This window comes from Eublepharis macularius, chromosome 3 (assembly GCF_028583425.1).
Source record: "Eublepharis macularius isolate TG4126 chromosome 3, MPM_Emac_v1.0, whole genome shotgun sequence".
Classification (NCBI taxonomy): domain Eukaryota; kingdom Metazoa; phylum Chordata; class Lepidosauria; order Squamata; family Eublepharidae; genus Eublepharis; species Eublepharis macularius.
This window is the reverse complement of record NC_072792.1, coordinates 150,687,094-150,708,463: the sequence shown is the minus strand read 5'-3', so window position 1 is coordinate 150,708,463 and position 21,370 is coordinate 150,687,094. Positions and strand designations below refer to the sequence as shown.

General features: G+C 40.5%; 1 protein-coding gene across 1 annotated transcript in view; it reads left to right on the top strand.

Annotated features, from left to right (window-relative positions):
* NBEA (neurobeachin) overlaps nt 1-21,370 on the top strand; it is a 702,521-nt gene that overhangs the window by 669,920 nt on the left and 11,231 nt on the right. The window contains exons 49-54 of the mRNA XM_054973860.1: nt 1,900-1,962; nt 2,285-2,374; nt 7,741-7,933; nt 8,613-8,684; nt 10,407-10,562; nt 12,955-13,125. Coding sequence (XP_054829835.1) covers nt 1,900-1,962; nt 2,285-2,374; nt 7,741-7,933; nt 8,613-8,684; nt 10,407-10,562; nt 12,955-13,125 — 745 coding nt within the window. The remainder of the gene's footprint in view (nt 1-1,899; nt 1,963-2,284; nt 2,375-7,740; nt 7,934-8,612; nt 8,685-10,406; nt 10,563-12,954; nt 13,126-21,370) is intronic.

Genomic DNA, 21,370 nt, shown 5'->3' with positions numbered 1-21,370 from the left:
ATTTAGTCAGATAGCCGAGATCTCAAGCTGCTAGACTTCAATGAGTACACTCCACCTGTATTCCAGCACATCAAGGATTCTTTTTCACTGCCATCAGCAGTCTAAAAATTGCTTGAGTAAAGTCTGTCTCTGAGGTGACTCTTCATCAAATTAAGAACTGTCCATTCCATTCCAAATCTCTATAGATAAAGGGAAGTCTTAAACTCTCTCAGATCCTGGCAGCCTTCTTCCTGCCTTTTCTTTATATCTTAGTCTGAGCTGAGTTAGGTTATCATGGGTGCAGGGAGACCACCATAACACCAAAATAAAATCTACACTTTATTTGTATATGCAATCAATGGTAACAAAAATAAAAAGTATATCATTGCGCAAAATTTGTCTAACTACTGCTGAGAAAAGGGAAATAGAATGAGCAGAGCTGGCCTGAGGATTTTTGGGCCCACCTCTAGGCAAGGGTGCCCAGGTCACTTAAGCTGTGCCCCCCCCCCCCGGAAAACAGGAAGGCAGTGCCCTGCCTTCTCATCCCAGTAGCAGAGCATGCTGCTACCCGCCCTCCTCACTTAAATGATGCTACTTGTCCTCACACTAGTAATGGGGTGTGTCCTAGTAGCAGAACATCTTGGTAGCAGCCCTCCTTGTCTCCCCTCTCACAACAGAGATGCTGGGAAAGACAGGAAGAAGCCACTCATCTTTCTCTCCTCCAGCAGCCAAGGCACACCCTCTTCACCCCCAGTGGCATGGGTGGGACCAGCCTGCCCCACCTCCCAATGGTGGGAGGGAGCAGTTGCACTATGGCCAGCCATCAACTGGATCCATGGTCTCCTCCCCAGTGCTACAACAGGTCTTGAGGCTGGGGTGGCCAGCCTGTTTGGCTGGTGCCTAGTGGATGGGCCACTCCTGTGAGTGATAAGCACATCCTCTCACTCTAGGTCTAAAACTCATTCTGTGTGGTGGTGAATTAAGAGATAAACAGAATAATCTTTGTGTTTCCCAATTTCAGGCTTTGTTCATCTCTCTCTTTCTCTCTCTCTCTCTCTCTCTCTCCTCCCCACCCCATCATTTTATTGGACTTCTTCATTGAGGTCTGACTCACCTCATCCTCCAAAAGAATTCCCCAATCTTTATCTCTCTGTTCAAAGGACAGAAATTCTTCTGTATATCTGTATAGCCTAAGACCCCCATACTCCCATATGAACCTAGCCAACAACTATGGTCATCTTAGTCGTTAAGTGCGCTATCAAATGTAGTATCAGAAGCCATTCAGATTCCATCAGGGCAATTCAAAGTGCAGGTTCATATCTCAATGTTTTCTAAAGATTGCCTTCTCCCATATGAACCTGCCTGTCAGTTGAGATCCTATTTAGAGGCCCCTCTCAGTGTATCCACCTTTTCCAAGTTAAGTGGGTGACTGCTAGAGCTTTTTCTGCTATTGTGCCTCATCTTTTGAACTCCCTTCCTAAAGCTATTTCCTTGGCATCAGACCTGCTGAATTTCAGGAATCAGGTGAAGACACATATTTCCACAGATTTTTGCTGATAGGTACCTCCATATTTTGTTACTTGGTCTGCCTCTGCTTTCATATTTAGGGCTTTCCCTGGATTATTGCTTTGGTTTTGTATTTGTATAGTTAATTGTTTTTATGCTTTGGTGTATGTTGCTATGTTTTATTCTTTTACTGTTTATATTTTTATTGTTTTAATTGTTTAAAACTGCCTCAATTTTAGCTGAGGATGTTGGATATGCATGTTTTAAATAAAATATATAATTAAATAAATCATCTATATGTGTACTTTAATCTTATTGCATGCATCTTTATTTAGATGAAATGTTGGTATTTTCTTTGTTTTATATTTACATTGTCCATGAATCTTATTTCTAAATTTCTTTTTTTAATTTAAGATCCCTGAGGCTTATTTTATTAGAGATCCTCATACTTTCCTCCTTACCAAGGACTTTATCAAGGTATATGTGTTGTAGATAGTGTTGAGAAATTTCATAAGGTCTTAGCTGCACGTCCACACAAGTTAACGTTTACACATGCATTTCCAGCTATTTGAAACAGGAGTGGTTAGTTGGTTAACTGAAGCATGCTTGAAAGGAGAAGCAAAGCTTGTCTACAAAATACTAACACTTGGATGAGTCTGCAGCCCGAGAGAAGAGCGCTTGGTGAATTTTCTGGACTTTTTTCATGGCTGACTTGGGATATGCTTGCATTGTCAAGGAGTGTGTTGACCTATCTCTTTGATGCATATTGATTATGACAATCACTCTCCTTTCCCTGCAGGCCATGGAGGCACAGATACAGAACTTTGGACAGACGCCATCTCAGTTGCTTATTGAGCCACATCCGCCTCGGAGCTCTGCCATGCACCTGGTGAGATACAACTGCTTGCTGGGAATTTATTTCCTCGGAATCCAAGGATCCTTTATAGGTCATAAAATACCAATTTAAGTAGCGCTGTTTCTTTATATGCCCTGAGATCCTCACAAACACTGTACGTTTTAATACTGTACATTTTACTGTGTGCAGAAAAATTGCATCCTACAGTGTCTAGGTGGTGGGTTTGGTTTTTTTTACAGTCACTGATGTTGCCAATCTCTTGACTTTTTTAAAAATAAGTCCCTATGATCATAAATATGTATTTGATGAATACCATTGTGTGAAATGAAAAGCCTAGAAGATTTTCTTGTGGCGGAGATCATATTGCAAGAGGAGAAAGGAAGCATTAGGAAATGATTTATGTGATTTATGAACATTGGCTACTTGTCAGGAGTGAGGAATTGTAGTCCAAATCATGTGGGAAACCTCCTGCCCACTCTCCAGAGAGGACACAGTGTGCACTTTAACTTCCATTTGAACTCCCAAATCATTCCTAATCCATTCTTTTGTGTATTTATTACTGAGAACAGCTTTACTCAGCTAAATTGGAAACAATGAAATCTGTTTCCATTTTTGCTCTTGATTAGAACATCTCACTATTCTATAAAGCTTGAGTAAATTCCAAAGTCATTTTTTGTTTTTGTTTCTGCCCCCATAGAAACTAGACGGGTTTTTTTAAGTGTAATTTTTTTATTAGGACCAAACAAATTGTCAGTAGGGAGCAAGCTTTTGAGTTGCCTAGAATTTCAGTCTGGGTGTTTAGTACAAAAAAGAAAAAGGGGAGGGGGAAAGACGCTTTGGGGCATGATACAAAAGTTCTAAGTCTGCAGTTTATGCTTTTTCATCATGCATTGAAATGTCTTTCCTACCCCATCTGCTTTTGCCAAATACACTCTTCTAGGAAACATGAAAGCATGCACCCTACTTTTTGACATTTGAGTTGATCCTTCTGTTTTTATCTGAACATATAAAGCTGCTGTATACTGCGCGAGGCTGTTGCCCTCTGTCTAGCAGCTCTCTCTTTCACATCACTTAGTACCTGATCTTTTAAATGGACACCCCAGGAATTGCAAATCAGATATTCTACCACTGAGCCACAGCCTAGACACTATTTTTTTTATTCCCAAAGACCAACAAGGCAACATACAATCATAGCGTAAGTAATGAACTTTTTTTCCTGTGGCAAATTTATAAAATCTGTCAAATCAGACTTAAATTTTAATACATGGTTATTAAAAAGGAGTATACATTAGCTTAAGATAAAGGTTAGTATAAAATTTAGAAATTACAAGCAGGAGCCCCACAAGGATTTGTGGGTGGGTGTGTAGCAAACAACTTCCCCACAACAAATCCTGCAAAGAACTTACCCACTGATGGTTGTTGGGGGTTTTCCGGGCTGTATTGCCGTGGTCTTGGCATTGTAGTTCCTGACGTTTCGCCAGCAGCTGTGGCTGGCATCTTCAGAGGTGTAGCACCACAAGACTCCAATCACCACCCCCGACAGAAAAGAGGCATAATGAAAACATTAGTGGATCGTGCAAGACGGATATGTGAGCCGCGCTTTCTCAATGAGGAAATTAATCATCTAAACCACGCACTTCAGGCAAATGGCTACTCCAGAAATGAAATCCGAAGAGCAATCAAACCCAGGATGAATCAAACAACCAAGGAAAAACAGTCACCTACAGGAAAAGTGTTTTTGCCATATATCAAAGGAATTACTGATCAGATGGGAAAGCTTATGGAAAAGCATAACCTTCAAGCAGTATTCAGACCCACCCGAAAAATACAACAGATGCTACGATCAGCAAAAGACAGCAGAGACCCCCTCACCTCTGCAGGAGTATACCGTATACCCTGCAGCTGTGGACAAGTTTACATCGGGACCACAAAGCGTAGCATCCAGACAAGAATAAAAGAACATGAAAGACACTGCAGACTTGGACAGCCTGAAAAATCAGCAGTGGCTGAACATAGCCTAACTCAAACAGGGCACAGTATCTTATTCCAGGACACCAAAATACTGGACAACACTTCCAACTACTTTGTCAGACTGCACAGGGAAGCCATTGAAATTCACAAGCATAAGCAAAACTTCAACAGGAAAGAAGAAACCTTAAGAATGAACAGAGCATGGGCTCCAGTTCTGAAAAACACCAGGCCAACAAAACACTCCACACCTGACAATAGCCCTGCAGAGAAGATTAGCACATCAAGCACCAATCCATATGCAAAAGAACCTCCTCAGGTTACAGTGAAGCCTCCCGCCATTAGCATTCCACACCCTGGGAAACTCTTACAGGATGACTCAGCTCAACCTCACCCCTCCTGAGTAGATACAAATGACCCACATCTTTTCCACACTGTGACACTGAGAGATCTCTGTCTTTTGGTGCTACACCTCTGAAGATGCCAGCCACAGCTGCTGGCGAAACGTCAGGAACTACAATGCCAAGACCACGGCAATACAGCCCGGAAAACCCCCAACAACCATCGTTCTCCGGCTGTGAAAGCCTTCAACAATACAACTTACCCACTGTTTCATCTTTCCCTTTCCTGGCAGCCCCCGCAGCCTCTCCCCTTTTCCTGCTTCTTTCTCTTCTTCCCACCCACTAGCCAACTTTGCTGTATCTGCTCCCGTGGCTTCAGCTTTCCCTCCTTCTCTTCCCTGGGCAACCTCTCCCCAGGAAAAATCTGTCCAAGGGCTGAGTCCATGTGCAAGGTGGCTGGTGGCTGCCAAAGCTGATCCAGTTGAATGGCGGCTGCTGGGGCCAAACCCAGCGGTGTGGTGGCCACCAGCACCAGGCCAAGAAACATGAATAGTCTCCAGTTGTTGTGACTGGAGCTGTCCCTGGCAAGTCCTCTTCCATCAGGTCACATGAAAAGGGAGGGGGACGGGACCATTTCCATAGCTGTTCTGGTCTCCATGTTTCCCTCACCACAGCTTTTTGTTATAGAAACCATGGCTCAGAAATATTGTTGCTTTTGCCTAGAAAACGCCAAACTGGCCAGTGAGAGCTCATTGAACATTCTTTTCTTAAAGATACAGGCATTGTTTTTGTTATTTGGGTAGTTTAATCCCCCATTGTTTTGTTTTTTTAAGATTTCAGATTTTTCTGCAAACATGGGACTTTCTTCATGTTTGTAGAGAAAACCTTCCTATCTCTCCTTAGCTTTTTAAGCAGATCTGTTGATCCACACTCTGTGGCCTGGTTTGGAATTAGATACATGATGCAGTGCAAGAAAACATGTTTCATTTACAATATCCTCTTCCTCAATTTGCAGTTATGTTTCATAAATGTTATTTATTGTGTTAGAAGAACACAAATTCAGGTAATATTTCTAGATTTGGCCCCAATCTAAGAAGTCCATTGGCAGACAGGTGTATGTTTAGGCAGGCACTCTGAGGCTTTTCTTTCCCAAATAGTATCCATACATGCACATCAGTATGCGGAGCACTTTCTGTATGCTGATCGGCTAATTAAATATAAAGGAATTTGCAAAAGAATTTAAGAAGAGTCTTATTTGGGAAAGAAATTAATAATCTCTCTGCATAAATTGGGCTGGTACATCTCTGGATTAGGGCCTGTGATGTTTATGCTAATTGATCACACTGACCTACCATGGTGGTACATATTATAGTTCACTTCAGGGAAGAATGAAACATTATGAGAAGCATGGGGTTGCTGTTTTCATATTCCCCTGGCAACATATAGTACAGTTTACCTCATGCTGTGGTATCATTACTCTATGAGTTGCTCCTCTGCCAATTCATAAGAAGAGCCTTGTTGGATCAGACCAGTGTTCCATTTAGTCCATCATCCCTTTTCACACAGTGTCCCTCCAGTTGCCCTGAGAACCAAAAACAAGGCATAGAGGCCTCCCTCAAATGTTGTCTCCTCGAACTGAGATTCAGAAGCTTTTTGTCTCTGAATGTGGGGTTTCCTTTAGTCATTATAGCTGGTAGCCAATGACAGATTGGATGCTAATGGCAATTACTACTGGAGTGTGTGATCCAGTATATCTGGTCTGAAAATATACCCAAAATATCTTACTGGGTTTTTTTGTGGGGGATTCTTTATTTGATAGGCAGCCCTCACTCCACTGCAATGTGGGTGCAATTTGCATGAAAACAGCTCCTCTAGCCCCCGAGAAAGATTCCCTCATAGGGAATAATGAACCCAATTAATTTCAGAATCCTGGGGGCAGGGAGAGGATCCAAATACAAAACAGTATTGGAAAACCTGAATATCAGGAATGTTGATATTTATGGCCTCCCTGATACCCGCATCTGAAAAAATACCTGTTTTTTTTATTGCACATATACTGGCAGTGAGTTCCACAATTTATTTACTCATTGAGTAAAGAAGGAAGTAATTCCTTTATCTTATCTTTAATCTTTCCTCATAGAAAAAACCCTCTAACGCATTAATCATTTTGGTTGTCTCCTCCTGAAGTTTTACCAACTCTGCAATATCTTTTTTGAGATTTAGTGACCAGAACTGTACAGTAATCCAAACCAGGCTGCCCCATTGAACTACAGAGGAATATTACAATATCAGCCATTTATTTTCACTCCCTTTTCTAGCAATCTTCTTCAGCATGGAGTTTGCCTTTTTCACGACTGCCACACACTGAGTTAACAATTTGATTGTGCTTTCCACTACAACCCCAAGATCCCTTTCTCTCTCAATCTCTCGGATAGTTCAGGTCACATCAGTGTATATTTAAAGTTAGAATCCTCATCATTTTCTGCTGGTGGTGGACTCAGGAAAATGTTCTTCAAGTAAATTGTATTACATGTTATTGCAGGAGATGGGAAAACTTTATACATGGCTGCCTTTTTAGTTTAGGAGCCCATAATTATTATAACATGTAGTTCCTCCCTCAGTGTCATTAAAATCAGTGGGAGTTTTCCTCTTGGCTTCTAGAGAACAGCTAAATATGTCAGCACCGAGCTCTTCCAAGTTATTATTAAACTGCTGTGTTGTATATAATGCTAACCTTATGAATGACTTGAATGTTGCTTCTGTTTGACTGACATTTTTAGTATCTTAAGTAATATAATCAATTCATTGAGATTTTCTTTCTTGTTAATGCTGACTTTATCATTTCACACCCTGTAATGGTAACCTAATGGACCTTAACCGTTCCTGTTCTCTATTTGTCCTTATGTAATGCTCCTGTAATAGCTTTGTTAATTTTACTGTCCTGTATTTGTAGCATAGATGTACAGATAGCAGTGTTTCCCCAGTATGTACAAATTCCTGACTTTCTCAACTTCCTTTCCCCCTCAGACCTCCACACTAATTGTGTTATCCCTTGTTTTCTTCTGCTCTCTTCTCCTTTCTACTCAACAGTGTTTCCTTCCACAGAGTCCACTTATGTTTAAAGATCAGATGCAACAGGATGTTATAATGGTTTTAAAATTTCCGTCAAATTCACCAGTCACTCATGTGGCAGCCAACACACTTCCCCACCTGACCATTCCTGCCGTAGTAACTGTGACTTGCAGCCGGCTGTTTGCAGTGAATAGATGGCACAACACTGTAGGTATGTGCTTGTTTAGAGGTCTGGCAGTGAAAATTTCATAAACAGTCAATAGTTTTAGGTTCACATATTTTGGTTTTCTGTAGTATTGTACTAATACAAATATCTGTTTCACAAATAATATATACTAACTGTACACATACACTATCCTTTTAAATAATATATACTAACGCAGAGTGTTTATTTTCTACAGTTTCACTCTATCTATGACATAGGGCTATAACTTCATGGCTAAACTACACGTGACTCAAATTCCATGACTGGAACCCATAAAAAGCAGACATATTGTTGGGGGAGGGGGCGGTTAATTGGAATGTCCAGTTGAAAATACCCCCACCAGGACGCAAAACAAGGGGTTATTTTAAGCTGAAAAAAATGGCATGAGGTGAAACGAGGACTACGAGCACTAAAGCTCCAGTCTAAAGCTCAAATTTGTGTCGTCTCATCAACTTTTATTAAGGCACAAGGAGACTATTTACAAATTTCTGTGCCCCTTTCTGGATCAGGGTCCAGGGGAGCATTGCTCAAGCTACTTCTAACATTAAGGAATAACTATGTTGTTATATGGGAAGCTTCAGATGGTAAAAATTAGGAATATAATCATGCTATAGCACTGTCTCATCCTGGTGAGGAAAAATACCACTGTGATTCTTAATGAATTGATCTCCTTTTTATTATTTAGGCCTAAGGGGAGCCCCAGGATATTCTTTGGACCAAGCTCATCATCTTCCTATTGAAATGGATCCATTGATTGGTATGTCAAAGAACAGAGAGTTTGAAAATGATTGTTTAAAGGTGATTAATTAGGCTGCATTTTATGGTGTATTTCACTACAAACAAGGCAACGACAGAGGACAGTAACTAACACCACTGACAATATTTATGCAGGTAAAATTAGTTATTATTGTCACAGAAATCAAAACATAAGAACATTAAAAGCCTTTTTGGATCAGAAAAAGGGCTGATTCAGTCCAGCAGAGCATGCATTTTTAGTTTTTTGTTTGCTTGTTCTTTGGCTCAAGCATCTGATATCAGAAGTGTTTCTTCTAAACATGGAGCTTCCATTCAGCTGTCAGGAAAATTTATTTTTGATAGAACTATCCTCCATAATATCCTTAAGCCAGTGACCAACACTTCATCTTGTTGAAGGGAATTTCGTAAGTTTATTATGCATTGTTTATATTTTGGATGTCCTTCCTGAATTCAATGCAAGTCAATTTCATTGGGCAACCTTCAAGATTTGGGCCGTTTTCACATGGCCACGTGCCCGGAAGATTGCGCGAAACTCACAGCATAAAAGCATCTTCCTAGCAAGATTTCCTGGCATGATCTTGTTTAATGGCCTTTTTTCTGACATCATCGGGCCATTAAAGGGGATCATGCTGGGAGATCGTGCTAGGAAGATGCTTCATACCATGAGTTTGCGCGATCTCCCAGGGCAGTGTGAAAATGGCCATAGTGTTCTATCTGCTCTTTCTATATGATTAATAATTTTATAAATCTCTATAATGCCCCCTTATTTGTCTTTAAACATAATTAAAACATACCAAATACACCAGCTTTTCCTGGTGACACTTTATCCCCAAAGACAAATGTATCTCCCTCGCTCCCCTACTCACTATGCAATTGGCCAGGCTTTGCTATGCCCTCCCTTTCCATTTCACTACTGGACTACAGGGTAAAAACAGAAAGATCTCCATGCATGTCATGCACTGTGTTTTGAGAGCCACTGTGAACTTCATGGCCTCAAGTCAGTAGTCAAGTGATCCTCCTTTCTAAGACAGGGCATTGGGTAATATGGAGTTATACCCTGGAAAAATATTCCCTGGGATGATCCACTGCATGGATCTTGAGATTGAGAAGTAATTTCCTGTAGTTCAGATTGACCAGTGGCCCTAGAAGTTCTTTGTTTACCCTTGAGCCTGAAGCTTGATGTAGTTGCTTGAGTTATCTGGATCTATTTGATATGAAGGAACCTTGAAATTGCCTCATGATGAGTCCAACCATTGATCTATAAGGTCAGTACAGTCTACTCTGGATGACATCAGCTCTCCAGGGTCTCTTTCACATCACCTATTATCTGATCCTTTTAACTGAGATGCTGAGGATTGACTGTAGGAGCTTTTGCATACAGAACTGATGCTCTACCACTGAGCCAGAGCCATCCCCCAAAAGAGCACCTTCTTTCTGCTCTAAGCTGTGAGGCTGGATGCTCCTGCCTTTGGGACTGGATAGCAGTGTTTGTCTCTCTCAAGTCTGTAATGTTCCCTATTGCAAAAAAATCAAAGTACTTTTATATTTCTTAAAATCAACATAAGTACATCTACACATTAGTGTTCTTAATATTTATCCAGATGCATAGTTCAGTGAAAGTTAAACTTTGCATTTCTTCTGGAAAGTAAATAACAGAGAGCTTCTAAAACAACTAGTTTCTAAATATTGGATTATTTGATTCCCCCCCCCCACTTTTTTGCAGCTAATAACTCTGGAGTGAACAAACGGCAAATCACAGACCTTGTAGATCAAAGCATTCAGATCAATGCTCATTGTTTTGTGGTCACAGCAGATAATCGCTACATTCTTATCTGTGGTTTCTGGGACAAGAGCTTTCGAGTCTATTCTACAGAAACAGGTAAACCTTGTACACACACACCTGATTACTGTGCTAACGCAAAATATTTTCTTGGACCTGATACACAAGCTATTATGTAACTGGATACTTTTAAAAGTAGCACAGACAATGTTATTTTATACTCTGCATGTGAAGAACTAGTTTGAATAGTAGTCAGTTTTGCATAGTCAGTGTATAGATGAAAAACAAAGTGATGAAAATAAAAGAATAACTGCTTGGGTGAATCCAATCATCCTTCAAGCAGCCTTCCTCCAACTTAAATGGCTCTCCCTGCAATGGAAGAGCCACATAAGTTGTTAGAAATCTTCATAGACTGGACGAAGGCCTCAGATGTGAGTCAGAAGGAAAGATGCGGTATGTTTTAATTAATAGGTAAACTATGCTCCCTGGACATAGGATACAATATTGTGATATTTGTAAGTAATATGGGAGGGGCGCACAACTGCTTTTTAAATACCTTTAATTTACAGAGTAGTGTAGATGTTTCATGTGGGAGCTCTAGAAAGAAAAATGCTGGAACAAAATGAGCACATCTAGAATTTCCCCCTCACAAATTCCTATTCTAAAACCTCAAATTACTATTTCAGTTTAGAAGAGCTTAAAAAGCCATTTCTGAGCTTGGTTGGAGATGCTAGTGAGAGAAAACCTCTCTGAAATAGGTTAGTATGCACGTGGTCAATTCTGCATCCTACCTGGGACAAGACAGTATTCCTGGGAAGGTTGATTGCATTGTGGCCCTGGTCATTGAAACATCTCTCATGAAAGTAACAGGATCCTGTGGAAGCTAGCAGGACGCTCTGAAAGCAACTGGAGGTGTAATCGCAGGGTGACATCTATGGAATAAGAAGCCAGTCATTGAGGGTTGTAAAACAGCTTTTAGTCTATAAAGGATGGTGGTTATGAACTAGACCTAAGGGTACATATAGTGCCCGTAGGGGTTCACTGCATGCAGCCTACCTCTCAAGCAGATCTTGTACTTCAAACACTAGCATTCTGGATGTTGTCTGCAGTTTTCCTGCTCTAATAATCAGTGTCCTCTTGCTTGTGTCATTGTTAGCATGCAGAGTATATTGTGACATTCATTAGGCTCTTGGCACCGGAAGTATTATGGTTACTAGGCCAGAATTTTGAGCTTTAACTGGATTTGAGTGCTATTTCACCTCTTATACACAGCCCAGTTTTTGCAGGAATGAACTGCTGAGTAGACATGGGCACGATCGGAATTACAGTCTGAAAATTGCCCCGATTTTGGCATTTGCGCCATCGGGACCGGGCTGATCGGTTCTGTCCACGGCTCCCGGTTCAGCGGTCGGGTGGGGCGCTCTATCAGGTCTTGATCAGATCGATCGGTTTACATTTGGGATTGCAGTCTGCAGACAGTCTGGCACCAGCCATCTGTTCCCGAGGGAACGGTGCCCCATGGAAACGGAGCCTGGGGAATGCCGGAGCTGTTTGCCCTCCTTCTGTCACCCTGGAAACGCGAATGGAAGCCCAGCTTTCCTTGATCAGCAAGGCTTCCTTCCAACCACGGAGCAGCCGGAAAAGCGCGCCCACGTCTCGTCCATTTGGGAGAAGAGAGGGGAGGGCGGGGGAAGGGGGTGTTCTTCTGTAGCCATGGGCACTCGAATCTCATCCCTGCAAAGCCTGAAAGGCAGCTCTTACGGCCAAACACAGCTCTCCTGCGTAGCAGACCCAGGCTTTATAAATAGCCAAGTGCTGTGCAACAAAGTTTCACTTTCCGCTTGCGGGTGGAGTGGGACAGAGGCGAGCTCTCGCTTGCCGCTTTTGGAGAGAGAAAGCGCAAGAGAGAGAGAGAGGGAGCTTTAGCTTTGGGCTTCAGCGGATAGGGAATTAGGGAATAGAGAGCTATCTCCTCTGGTTCCAGGGCTGCCGCCTAGCTCTGGGGCCAAGCTCGGTGGGCACCTTAGCTGAGGGCTCAGGTCTGTGGGGGGAGTGTTGCAGCTGGGGTTGGGCTCTATTCCTATTTCTCTCTCTCTGCTTCCAGGGCTGCTGTCTAGCTCTGGGGCCAAGCTCAGTGGGCACCTCCTTGGCTGAGGGCTCACTCAGTTTTACACACTCTAGTGCCTGGTCACTCTGGTCTGGGGGAGTGTTGGTGGTGGGGCACCCTCCCACGTCAGCCTTCCCGATTCCCGATTCTGTATCGGAAACAGGACTTGATCAGCGAGGTTCGGGTACCTGGGTTCGGCACCGCCGCGGAATCACTATCAGCTAAATCGGGATTATTTTTTGGATTGTACCCATGTCTACTGCTGAGCATATGTCCAGCACTATGGCAGCAAAAATAATAGAAGACCATTTCAGTGAGAGAAATACGTTTGCTTCCATTGTTATGTATAAAGTTTCTAAATGCATATCCTTTCTTTTGTTGTAGGCAAGCTAACTCAGATTGTGTTTGGCCACTGGGATGTAGTCACTTGCCTTGCCAGATCAGAATCTTATATTGGTGGAGACTGCTATATAGTGTCTGGGTCTCGTGATGCTACATTATTACTGTGGTATTGGAGTGGCCGGCATCATATTATTGGTGACAATCCAAATAGCAGTAAGTATTCACTATGGGTAAATTTGTAAATCTTGTTTATTTATTCAATGTTTCTTCCTTAAACTTCAGTCTCAGCATTGAAATGTAAAGACAATGACTCTTCAATCACAACTCAGTAATCATGTTATTGTATATGCAAGTTTATTTAGGACATTAAATTAGTAATAAAGGGATCAGGAAATCATAGGAGTTGGAAACAACTGAGTTGTAAATTATCTTAGAATATCAGACAACATATCAAAAATAATGAAGCCTGAAAGAAGTTTTATTTAACATCCCTCATTTAAGCAGATTTTCCAAACTCTGCCCAATCCTAAAATTTCCAAGTCATGCATATGACTTCACTGAAACCATTGGAGCCTGGATGGTTTGAGGATTGCTATCTCTGATCCTGTTGCAACATTGATTTATTGGGTCCTGTCCCTTCAGTGGGAGACTGTATCCAAGCTTGCCTTTTTATCCTAGGACTATTGAGCCATGGTAGGCCTGAGTTTGCTCAACAGGGTTAACAAGTTTCACCACTAAATGTGTCACATTAACTGGGTTTAGCCTTCAGTGATAGACTATAAGATATTCCTTTCCTAATGATAGTGTTCTTGTTTCTGTAATGTAAAATTGCCATTTTGTACCACCCAAAATTTGTATCAATTGGTTCAAGGTGCAGAGACTCTTCACAGTCAAATAATAGCAGCTAATTCTGGACTGAAGGAAGGATTCTGGAAGGGACAAAATAGTTGCTGAAACATCAAAAGAAAGAAATTAAAGAGCAATTGAACAGATCGTTAACTGAATTTGAAGAATTAATTCGAAATATAGATAAGGAAGAAGGGTCATTAATTACTACAATATATAAGATTTTATTAAATCAGGGACAAATTCCAATGCAAACAATTTAAAAGATTTGGGAAGCAGAAAAGAATATTATATTTAATTATAAGAATTAGAGACAAATCTTTCAACGATTTCACTATAAATGAATTTGAAGAGATTTATAAGAGCATGCATTAAAGATGTCTCAAAGGTAGTATTTGACCCCAGTTAGGATAGGCCACTTAATGAAAATAGAGAATAAAAATTTCTGGAGAGGTTGTAGTGAATTAGTCATGTTTTTACATATGTGGTGGTCCTGTCCAGTTATAGCAATTTTTTTTTGGAAATCAGTATTTATAGAGAATAACTATAAAATAACTTGGGAACAAATAAAACTGACTGTTTAATTGGCTCTGCTCAATTGATTTACCAATGAAAATTCTTTATGTAAACAAAAAACACTAATTTTCTTTTAGTTACAGCTAGGATACTTATTGCCTAGTGTTGTAAAAATGCTAAAGAGATTTCCTTGTATAGGTGGTGTGCTAAATTAAGAAATACAGTGGAACTTGAAAAATTAACAAATAAGATTAGATTAAGAGCCCCGTGGCACAGAGTGGTAAGCTGCAATACTGTAGCCCAAACTCTACTCATGACTAGAGATGGGCACGAACAGCAATATGAACAAAAAAAAGTCACGAACAGCCCAATCTGCTGTTCACGAACAAGCTGTTCGTGAGGCCCCATTCTAAACAAACAGGTGGTTGTTGCAAGCCTCGTTCATTGCTGTTCATTGCTGTTCATCAAGCCAGACATTCTGGCACCTGCAATCAATTCCTTTGGCAACTTAGGCAGGGATTGTCTGAACTCTGTCTGAACTCCTGCTGTTGCCCTGGAAACCCCAATCTAAGCCCAATTTATCTTGATAGGCAGGTCTTCCTTTCAAGTGCAGAGCTCCAAATTTGTTACAAGGAAGCAAAGAGCAAGGGGGAGGGGGGCTTCCAGCTCTGGCTTAGTTTGCAGACAGTGGAGAGGAAGAGAGTTGCTGTTGGCATTTTGATAGAGAGAGTGCATTGGAGCTTGAACTTTCTTTGTGTGTGGTAGGATAGGGGCCTATCCCTTCAAGTTCCAGGGCTGCGGCCAGGCTCTGGGGCCAAGCTATTATTTATTATTGGTACCTTTCCTGCTGCCTGCTCAGGTAAGGTGTCTGGGAGTGGTGCGGTAGGGATCTTGACTTGGATGATGGCTGGAGGAAAGCTTGCTGGCCCCCACGAACAGCCAACCACGAACAAGTTCGTAAACAGGGCCATGTTTGTGGTTGTTCGTGAGTCCCTGTTCGTGGATGGCAATGAACAACAAACATCATGTTCGGTTTTTTTTCTGTTCGTGCCCATCTCTACTCACAACCTGAGTTTGATCCCGGCAGAAGCTGGGTTCAGGTAGCTGGCTCAAGGTTGACTCCGCCTTCCATCCTTCTGAGGTCAGTAAAATGAGTACCTAGGTTTCTGGGGGTAAAGTGTAGATGACTGAGGAAGGCAATGGTAAACCACCCCGTAAAAAGTTTGCCAAGAAAACGTCATGATGTGACGTTCCCCCATGGGTCAGTAATGACTCAGTACTTGCACAGGGGACTGCCTTTACCTTTAAGATTAGAGTAATTCAAGGAAGAAAAAAGAAAGATGATTTAAAGATAATTTAGAATGGTTTCATAACTTATTTATTGGAATTTCCAGGATATAACTCTTTTAAAAATGTTCAATTGGAGATCCTTATCTGAAATCTGACTAAAATATTGAATAGTTATATTACAGGACATTATCATTCAGAAATGGATTTAATGAATGTATGTTAAATTATAGCCAGATTGCATGGAAGCTCCCCCCTTCCCCCTTTTTTTTGGTCTTTCCCTTGTGTTTTATTTTCTCTCATTGCTATTTGTTGCTGTGTAAAAATATTTAAAAATAAATAAAAATAAATAAATTAAAACTTACCGCCAAGGGATATGGGAATCCACTCTTTTCTATATTTCATATGAGCTTGTTAGCGGACTAGTAAGTGATAGAATAGCATGTTGGTAGGTTGATATATAAAGAAAATTCTCTGAAATTAACCAAACAAATTTTGTATTCTTTAATTGTTTTATATGAAAAAAATGGACTCATAAGTACTTTCCCCCCTTTATCAGCATTTTATTACTGCTGAAATTCAAAGAGGAAGAAATCATTTGCTTTCCATATATTTTTAACATCAATGAATCCATTATACAAATTACAGTGAAATCTAGCCTAAATTAAGCACAGTTATACCCTACAAGTTTCAACTGGAAAATTAAGTGCAAACTTCACTCTCTACTCAGGCATTTAGGATCCTCTGTAGACTATTTCCCTAAAATTTGGGGGAAAGTATTTTAAAATACAAAGTGTTCTTGTATGTTGGCTGGCAACTATCTATCTGCATAAAGAGATAGCTTTTTTCAGTAGTCCTTTAGGGAAAAGCAAGAACCAAGTGTCCTTCCTTACGATCCCCTGCAAAACTACTGTGATTTGCCATAGCATGGTGCCAGTAAAGGGTTATGCAGATACGAATATTTATGTATTTACAAAATGTATGCCCACCTTTTAAGGTCCACCAAGGAGGCTAGCAAATTAAAAACATACCAAATAAAAACACAGCTCAAAACCATTAAAATCAAACAAAAACACATCATTAAACCAATGTTTTAATTAAGCTAAAATGCACATACAAAAACATAAAAACAGCAATTAAAACAGGTCATGAAGGAGGAATCACTGAGGGAACACTGGACAAAACAAAAAAAGTCTTAACCTACTGGTGGAAAACAGCAACAGAAGGAGACAGATGAGTCTCCCTGGGGAGAGAGTTGCAGAGGTTTGGTGCCTCGAAAGAGAAGGCCTTCTCCCAGTGGAAACACCTGAAGCAGGCCTTAGAAGATAACTGTAGTAGCTGGGTGGGTTCACAGTGGTATCGACAACTAATTCCACCACACCTGCTGGTGCTTTCACCATGGGTGTATGGTTTCTTATTCGTTGAGTCACCCCACATTTCTCCACTAGCTTTCATTTGTGGCGAATCCGTAATGGACATATTTGGTAGTAGTACAACTGTGTTCTTTTTAGATTTTTGCAGGAAAGCACAGCGTTAAAGCAACAGCACAGTTGTATTAAGAAATATTTCTTTGTAACATCTACAGTTTCTGTACTTTTACTGCCATGAGATTAGGGCTTGTCTTGTAAGAAAAATGAAAGTGAGATGTACAGTGTAGGTTAAATCCAATTAGTTAACATCTTTAAAATGAATCTCTGGGAAGATGCAGATGATATTTTCAGAAAAGGATTAGTTTCTCAAAAGCTGTCATCTGGAGACACAGATAAGATATTTTATATCACAAACCATAAGGTGGTAAGGAATTCAAAAGAAAAATGTCAGGTTACAGTAATTATGTGGGCTAGGTGCTTGACTTTCTAATGATCTTTTAAGCTGAAAGACAGTTAATTATCAATTTCAGCTTCAGTGCATCCAATTACTAAGAAGAACTTCAGTTGTTTCAGAAAATCATATAAATCAGGATCACCCCTTCCCTTATATTTTTAATCAACACTTGCTAATCATATAATTAGAAACTTCATATAACTGCCATATACACATGCTTACATAGACACGAACTTCACTTTACTTCTTTCAGTAATTTCTAAAAATAACTGAATTACATGAGAATACACAGTTGAGATGACCTCTTCTTGCTGGTTTTGTAGCCAGTCATGTAGTTGTAAATATTCATTGGATTTCTGCAGACATTTGTAATCCTTACATTTCAAATTTTATAGCAGAGAGCAGTTTCAATTCTGGCAAATTAGATACTTTATGAGTAAAGAATGACAGTACCCAGTCATAAATCCTGTAGTGGCACCCCTTCTGTCTGGCATCACCCTTAAGAAAAACTAGAGCTGTATGGGATCCACAAGCCAACTAGGAATCTGCTAGCTGCCAAAGCAAGGCTTTTATGACTTTGAGTCAAACTGGCTTCTGAGCTCAGTTTAGATTCTCAGCATCTCTCCAGGTCCAGGCTCCAGAGCTATGAGAACTCTGTGCGCCGTTAGCATGTGTTTTGAGGTCACTGCCCAGGAGAACATGCCATGCTGATAGCCTCTCTCATTTTGTTGTGGATGAGGCTATAAATATTTGTAACTGGAAAAAATCGGTTGTTATGGTGCTAGTTTCTGGATCTCCCTTTTTTTCTCTCACTGTCATGGCGGGTGAGGTGTCTTACCTTGCCTGAGTGTTAATTTGCCTCTTTCTCCCTCTTCTGTATTTCTGTCTTTTTTATAAAATAGATTACTTGCTATAATTGTTTCAGTTTTGTGTTTTTTCTTTTTTAAATCTCTTTCAAACAAGAGAAAGAATGCCTGAGTATTTGAAAAAAATGTCTATTTGAACAGATCCCTAAATAACTAGAACTGTGAAAAAGTAAGGGACAGATGTTTTCTTCTGGAACAGACACAAATTCAGAAACTAATTTGGAAGTGATAAAAATTAATTTGCACACTTTAATTGGAACCATCTCCCTGCATGAAAAGGAGTAAAACAGAGCCAGCAGCTTCTGCTAAGAGCTGATTGGATTTTTTGTCATGTAGGTATGCTGGACTTGGCCGCTTATCCTCTGGAGCCTATCTGTGCAATATATTGCGTTCAGCCTTTGACTGGTGTTCTTTAAAAGGATCAATGCTATTTCTGTTGTGTCCCCAGAGCCTGAAATTTCATTGATCTTGGGACTTGACATTTCTCATTACATACCAGATAGTCACCAGAGGTGTGAGTAACGTTGTTTTTCCTTGCCATGTTTGCACTGAATGCTTGCTCTGACCACACTGTGTTGACTAGCCCAGAGTTCAGCAAATATCCCTTAAAGGCACTAAAGTGCATTTTGTCTCACTTGACATATTTTACATATGCTTAAAGGGAATGTTTAGTACTTCAGTAAATGAGTGTGGCAATCTGCCCTGTGTGCTGAAATTACTAAATGTGTCTATAAAGAATTCCAGGGAGAGGTTTTAAAAAATAAGCATACACAATGGGACCCACCAATAATTGTGTCACCACAATTCCTACCAGGGCCTGAGTGACAACCATATTCTGTTTGTTCTGTTGCTTGTAAAGTGGGGGAGGGGAATCACAAAGGGTCTTCTCAGCATGCACTGCTGGATTGTTTACAGAGTAGGGTTTTGGGTTTTTTTTTTAGTACAATAGAATCAGAGAAGGTGGCAGCTCCAAGTAGAGAGGAGGTGGCTAAGCCCTGACGTAGTTTCTTTCTCTGTTCTCTGCCCCCCGTTCCCCCACCGCCCCCAGAATAGCACAGGGAACTTGAGTAGGCATCTGCCCTTCCTGCATGTGTGGAAAATACAAGTAATATGGCAGATGGGGGAAGCGAGGGTGGGCAAAGTAGGGAACGTACACAACATTTGTCACAGGTCTAGCCTTCATTCTTCCTAGCCTAGCAGACCAACAATAAGAAACACTAAAAGGACTGCTGAGTATCTCTATCCCACCAAAGCTTTTCTCTTGCCCACGTAGCCCTGTATGGGTCCTGCTGCAGTGTGGCTACCTAGAAACAAATCACTTATCCTAGAGAACAGTGAGGAATAGCATTGCCCAGAAACAAACTTGTTAGGATTTGGTCTACAGGGTCTTTTGTTGCCTATGGCTTATTGAGGGTAATTGTATGAATGCTTAGTCTCAAGCACTGCGGTCTCTCTTCAGATAAGAAAACAGTTTTACCAAAGATGAGATGCTGTGCTGTTGCTCGCTTTTTAAAATGACTACTCCGCACCCCCCTCTTGTACTGTTGACAGTATACCACTGTGCTTTCTAAAACTGAAGAGATGTTTCCATTTCATATGAAATATTAGTTTTCAGGGAAGCTTGAAACTGTCAAAATAAATAATTAGGTGATTAATATTTTGACTTCTTTTAAAATCAAAGTATAAATTTTCGTTCACAGAAATGGATCACATATTATGTCTGTCATGGGGAAGAAAAGCTACATTTTTAAAAATTATATTGGGGAAACTAAATTGATAGCTCAAACTCCTCTATTTATCTTTTGCCCTGGAGTGATTCTACTGCAGATATAGAGGTGCCACATTGGGGAAATTACTGTGAGTTCAAAGTGACGGTGTTTCAATTCACAGTGGTCAAGTTTCACCTTCAGCTCCCTTGGTGCCACAGCCTTTAACCTCTTGCTGCATCTATCAGTGGTGATGTGATGGTGACAGAATATTTTGCTAGATTTTGAATGATTGCTGAGGTCCATGCCATTCTGTCTTTTGCGGTGAGATCTAATGTGGGTGAGATTCTCTTCTCCCCATATGGCAGAGTTCCTTGAAGAATATTTCACTGATTAAAATTGTGTTTCCTTTCATTTATCCCTAAAGGGTAAAATGATACTCACTGTTATTGCAAAGTCATGATTGAATTTAAAGGCTTTGAAAGTGCAGTGGCACTAAGAGTTTTTAAATACCCTTTTTTCCCCAGGAGCAACACTGGTCCTCATAGGCATTTGCCTTGGCAAATGAAAGACCTCAGCACAGATTCACTTTAATTATAGATAACCTGCAGCTTCAGTATGAACTGGGTCCTTATTATTTCAGAACCACGTGTAATAGAGATAATGAGTTGCTTTGCCTTTCTTTGCTTTCTTTTCAACGGTCAAGAAAAACTCTCAAGGTTTTTCAAGTATTAGCTCAGGTAATTCACATTTGAGAATAGCATTTTTCAAAATAAGAATATTGTAGAACCAGTTCAAGTCCTCTGCCAACTATAGTTTAGCAGCATCTTCCAGAAATATGCAATTTTGTAGAGGCCCTCTGTCTCCTGATGCATTTCCAGTACAGCTCCTTCTGGAAAAGTTATAATATATATACCTAATTTCTTTTTGTTTAAAATCCATACATTGTCATACTAAAGCAAGAAGTTTGTCAAGAAAGGCAAAAGGATGCAAAAGTCCATAATAGACTTACATCATCCTGCTAGATAGTTTTTATTTTCCACCTACATCTTCTCATAATTGCAGTATAGCAGAGCCTACCAAACCTACATTAAGCCAGTGAAAACATACAGGCCCCTGAAGTGCAGATTCCCCTTGAATTTCCTGCTTACAGATGCAGAGCAGATGGAGCTCAGAGTCTATCCCAGCTTCATTCTTTCTTGCAAACAGCACAGAGTACAGTCCTGAAGATCTTCTCCCATCAAAACAAGCAAGCTGCTCCCAACGTTCACCATTCTGTTTCTATACTGCCCAAAAGTGGAATACTCCTTAACAATCTTCTCCTTTTCTGTCGCTTAAGCATCCTTTGTTTTCCCAAGAAAAGATGTGATGTATTGTATAACAATATGAATTATATTATTTATTAGGAATATG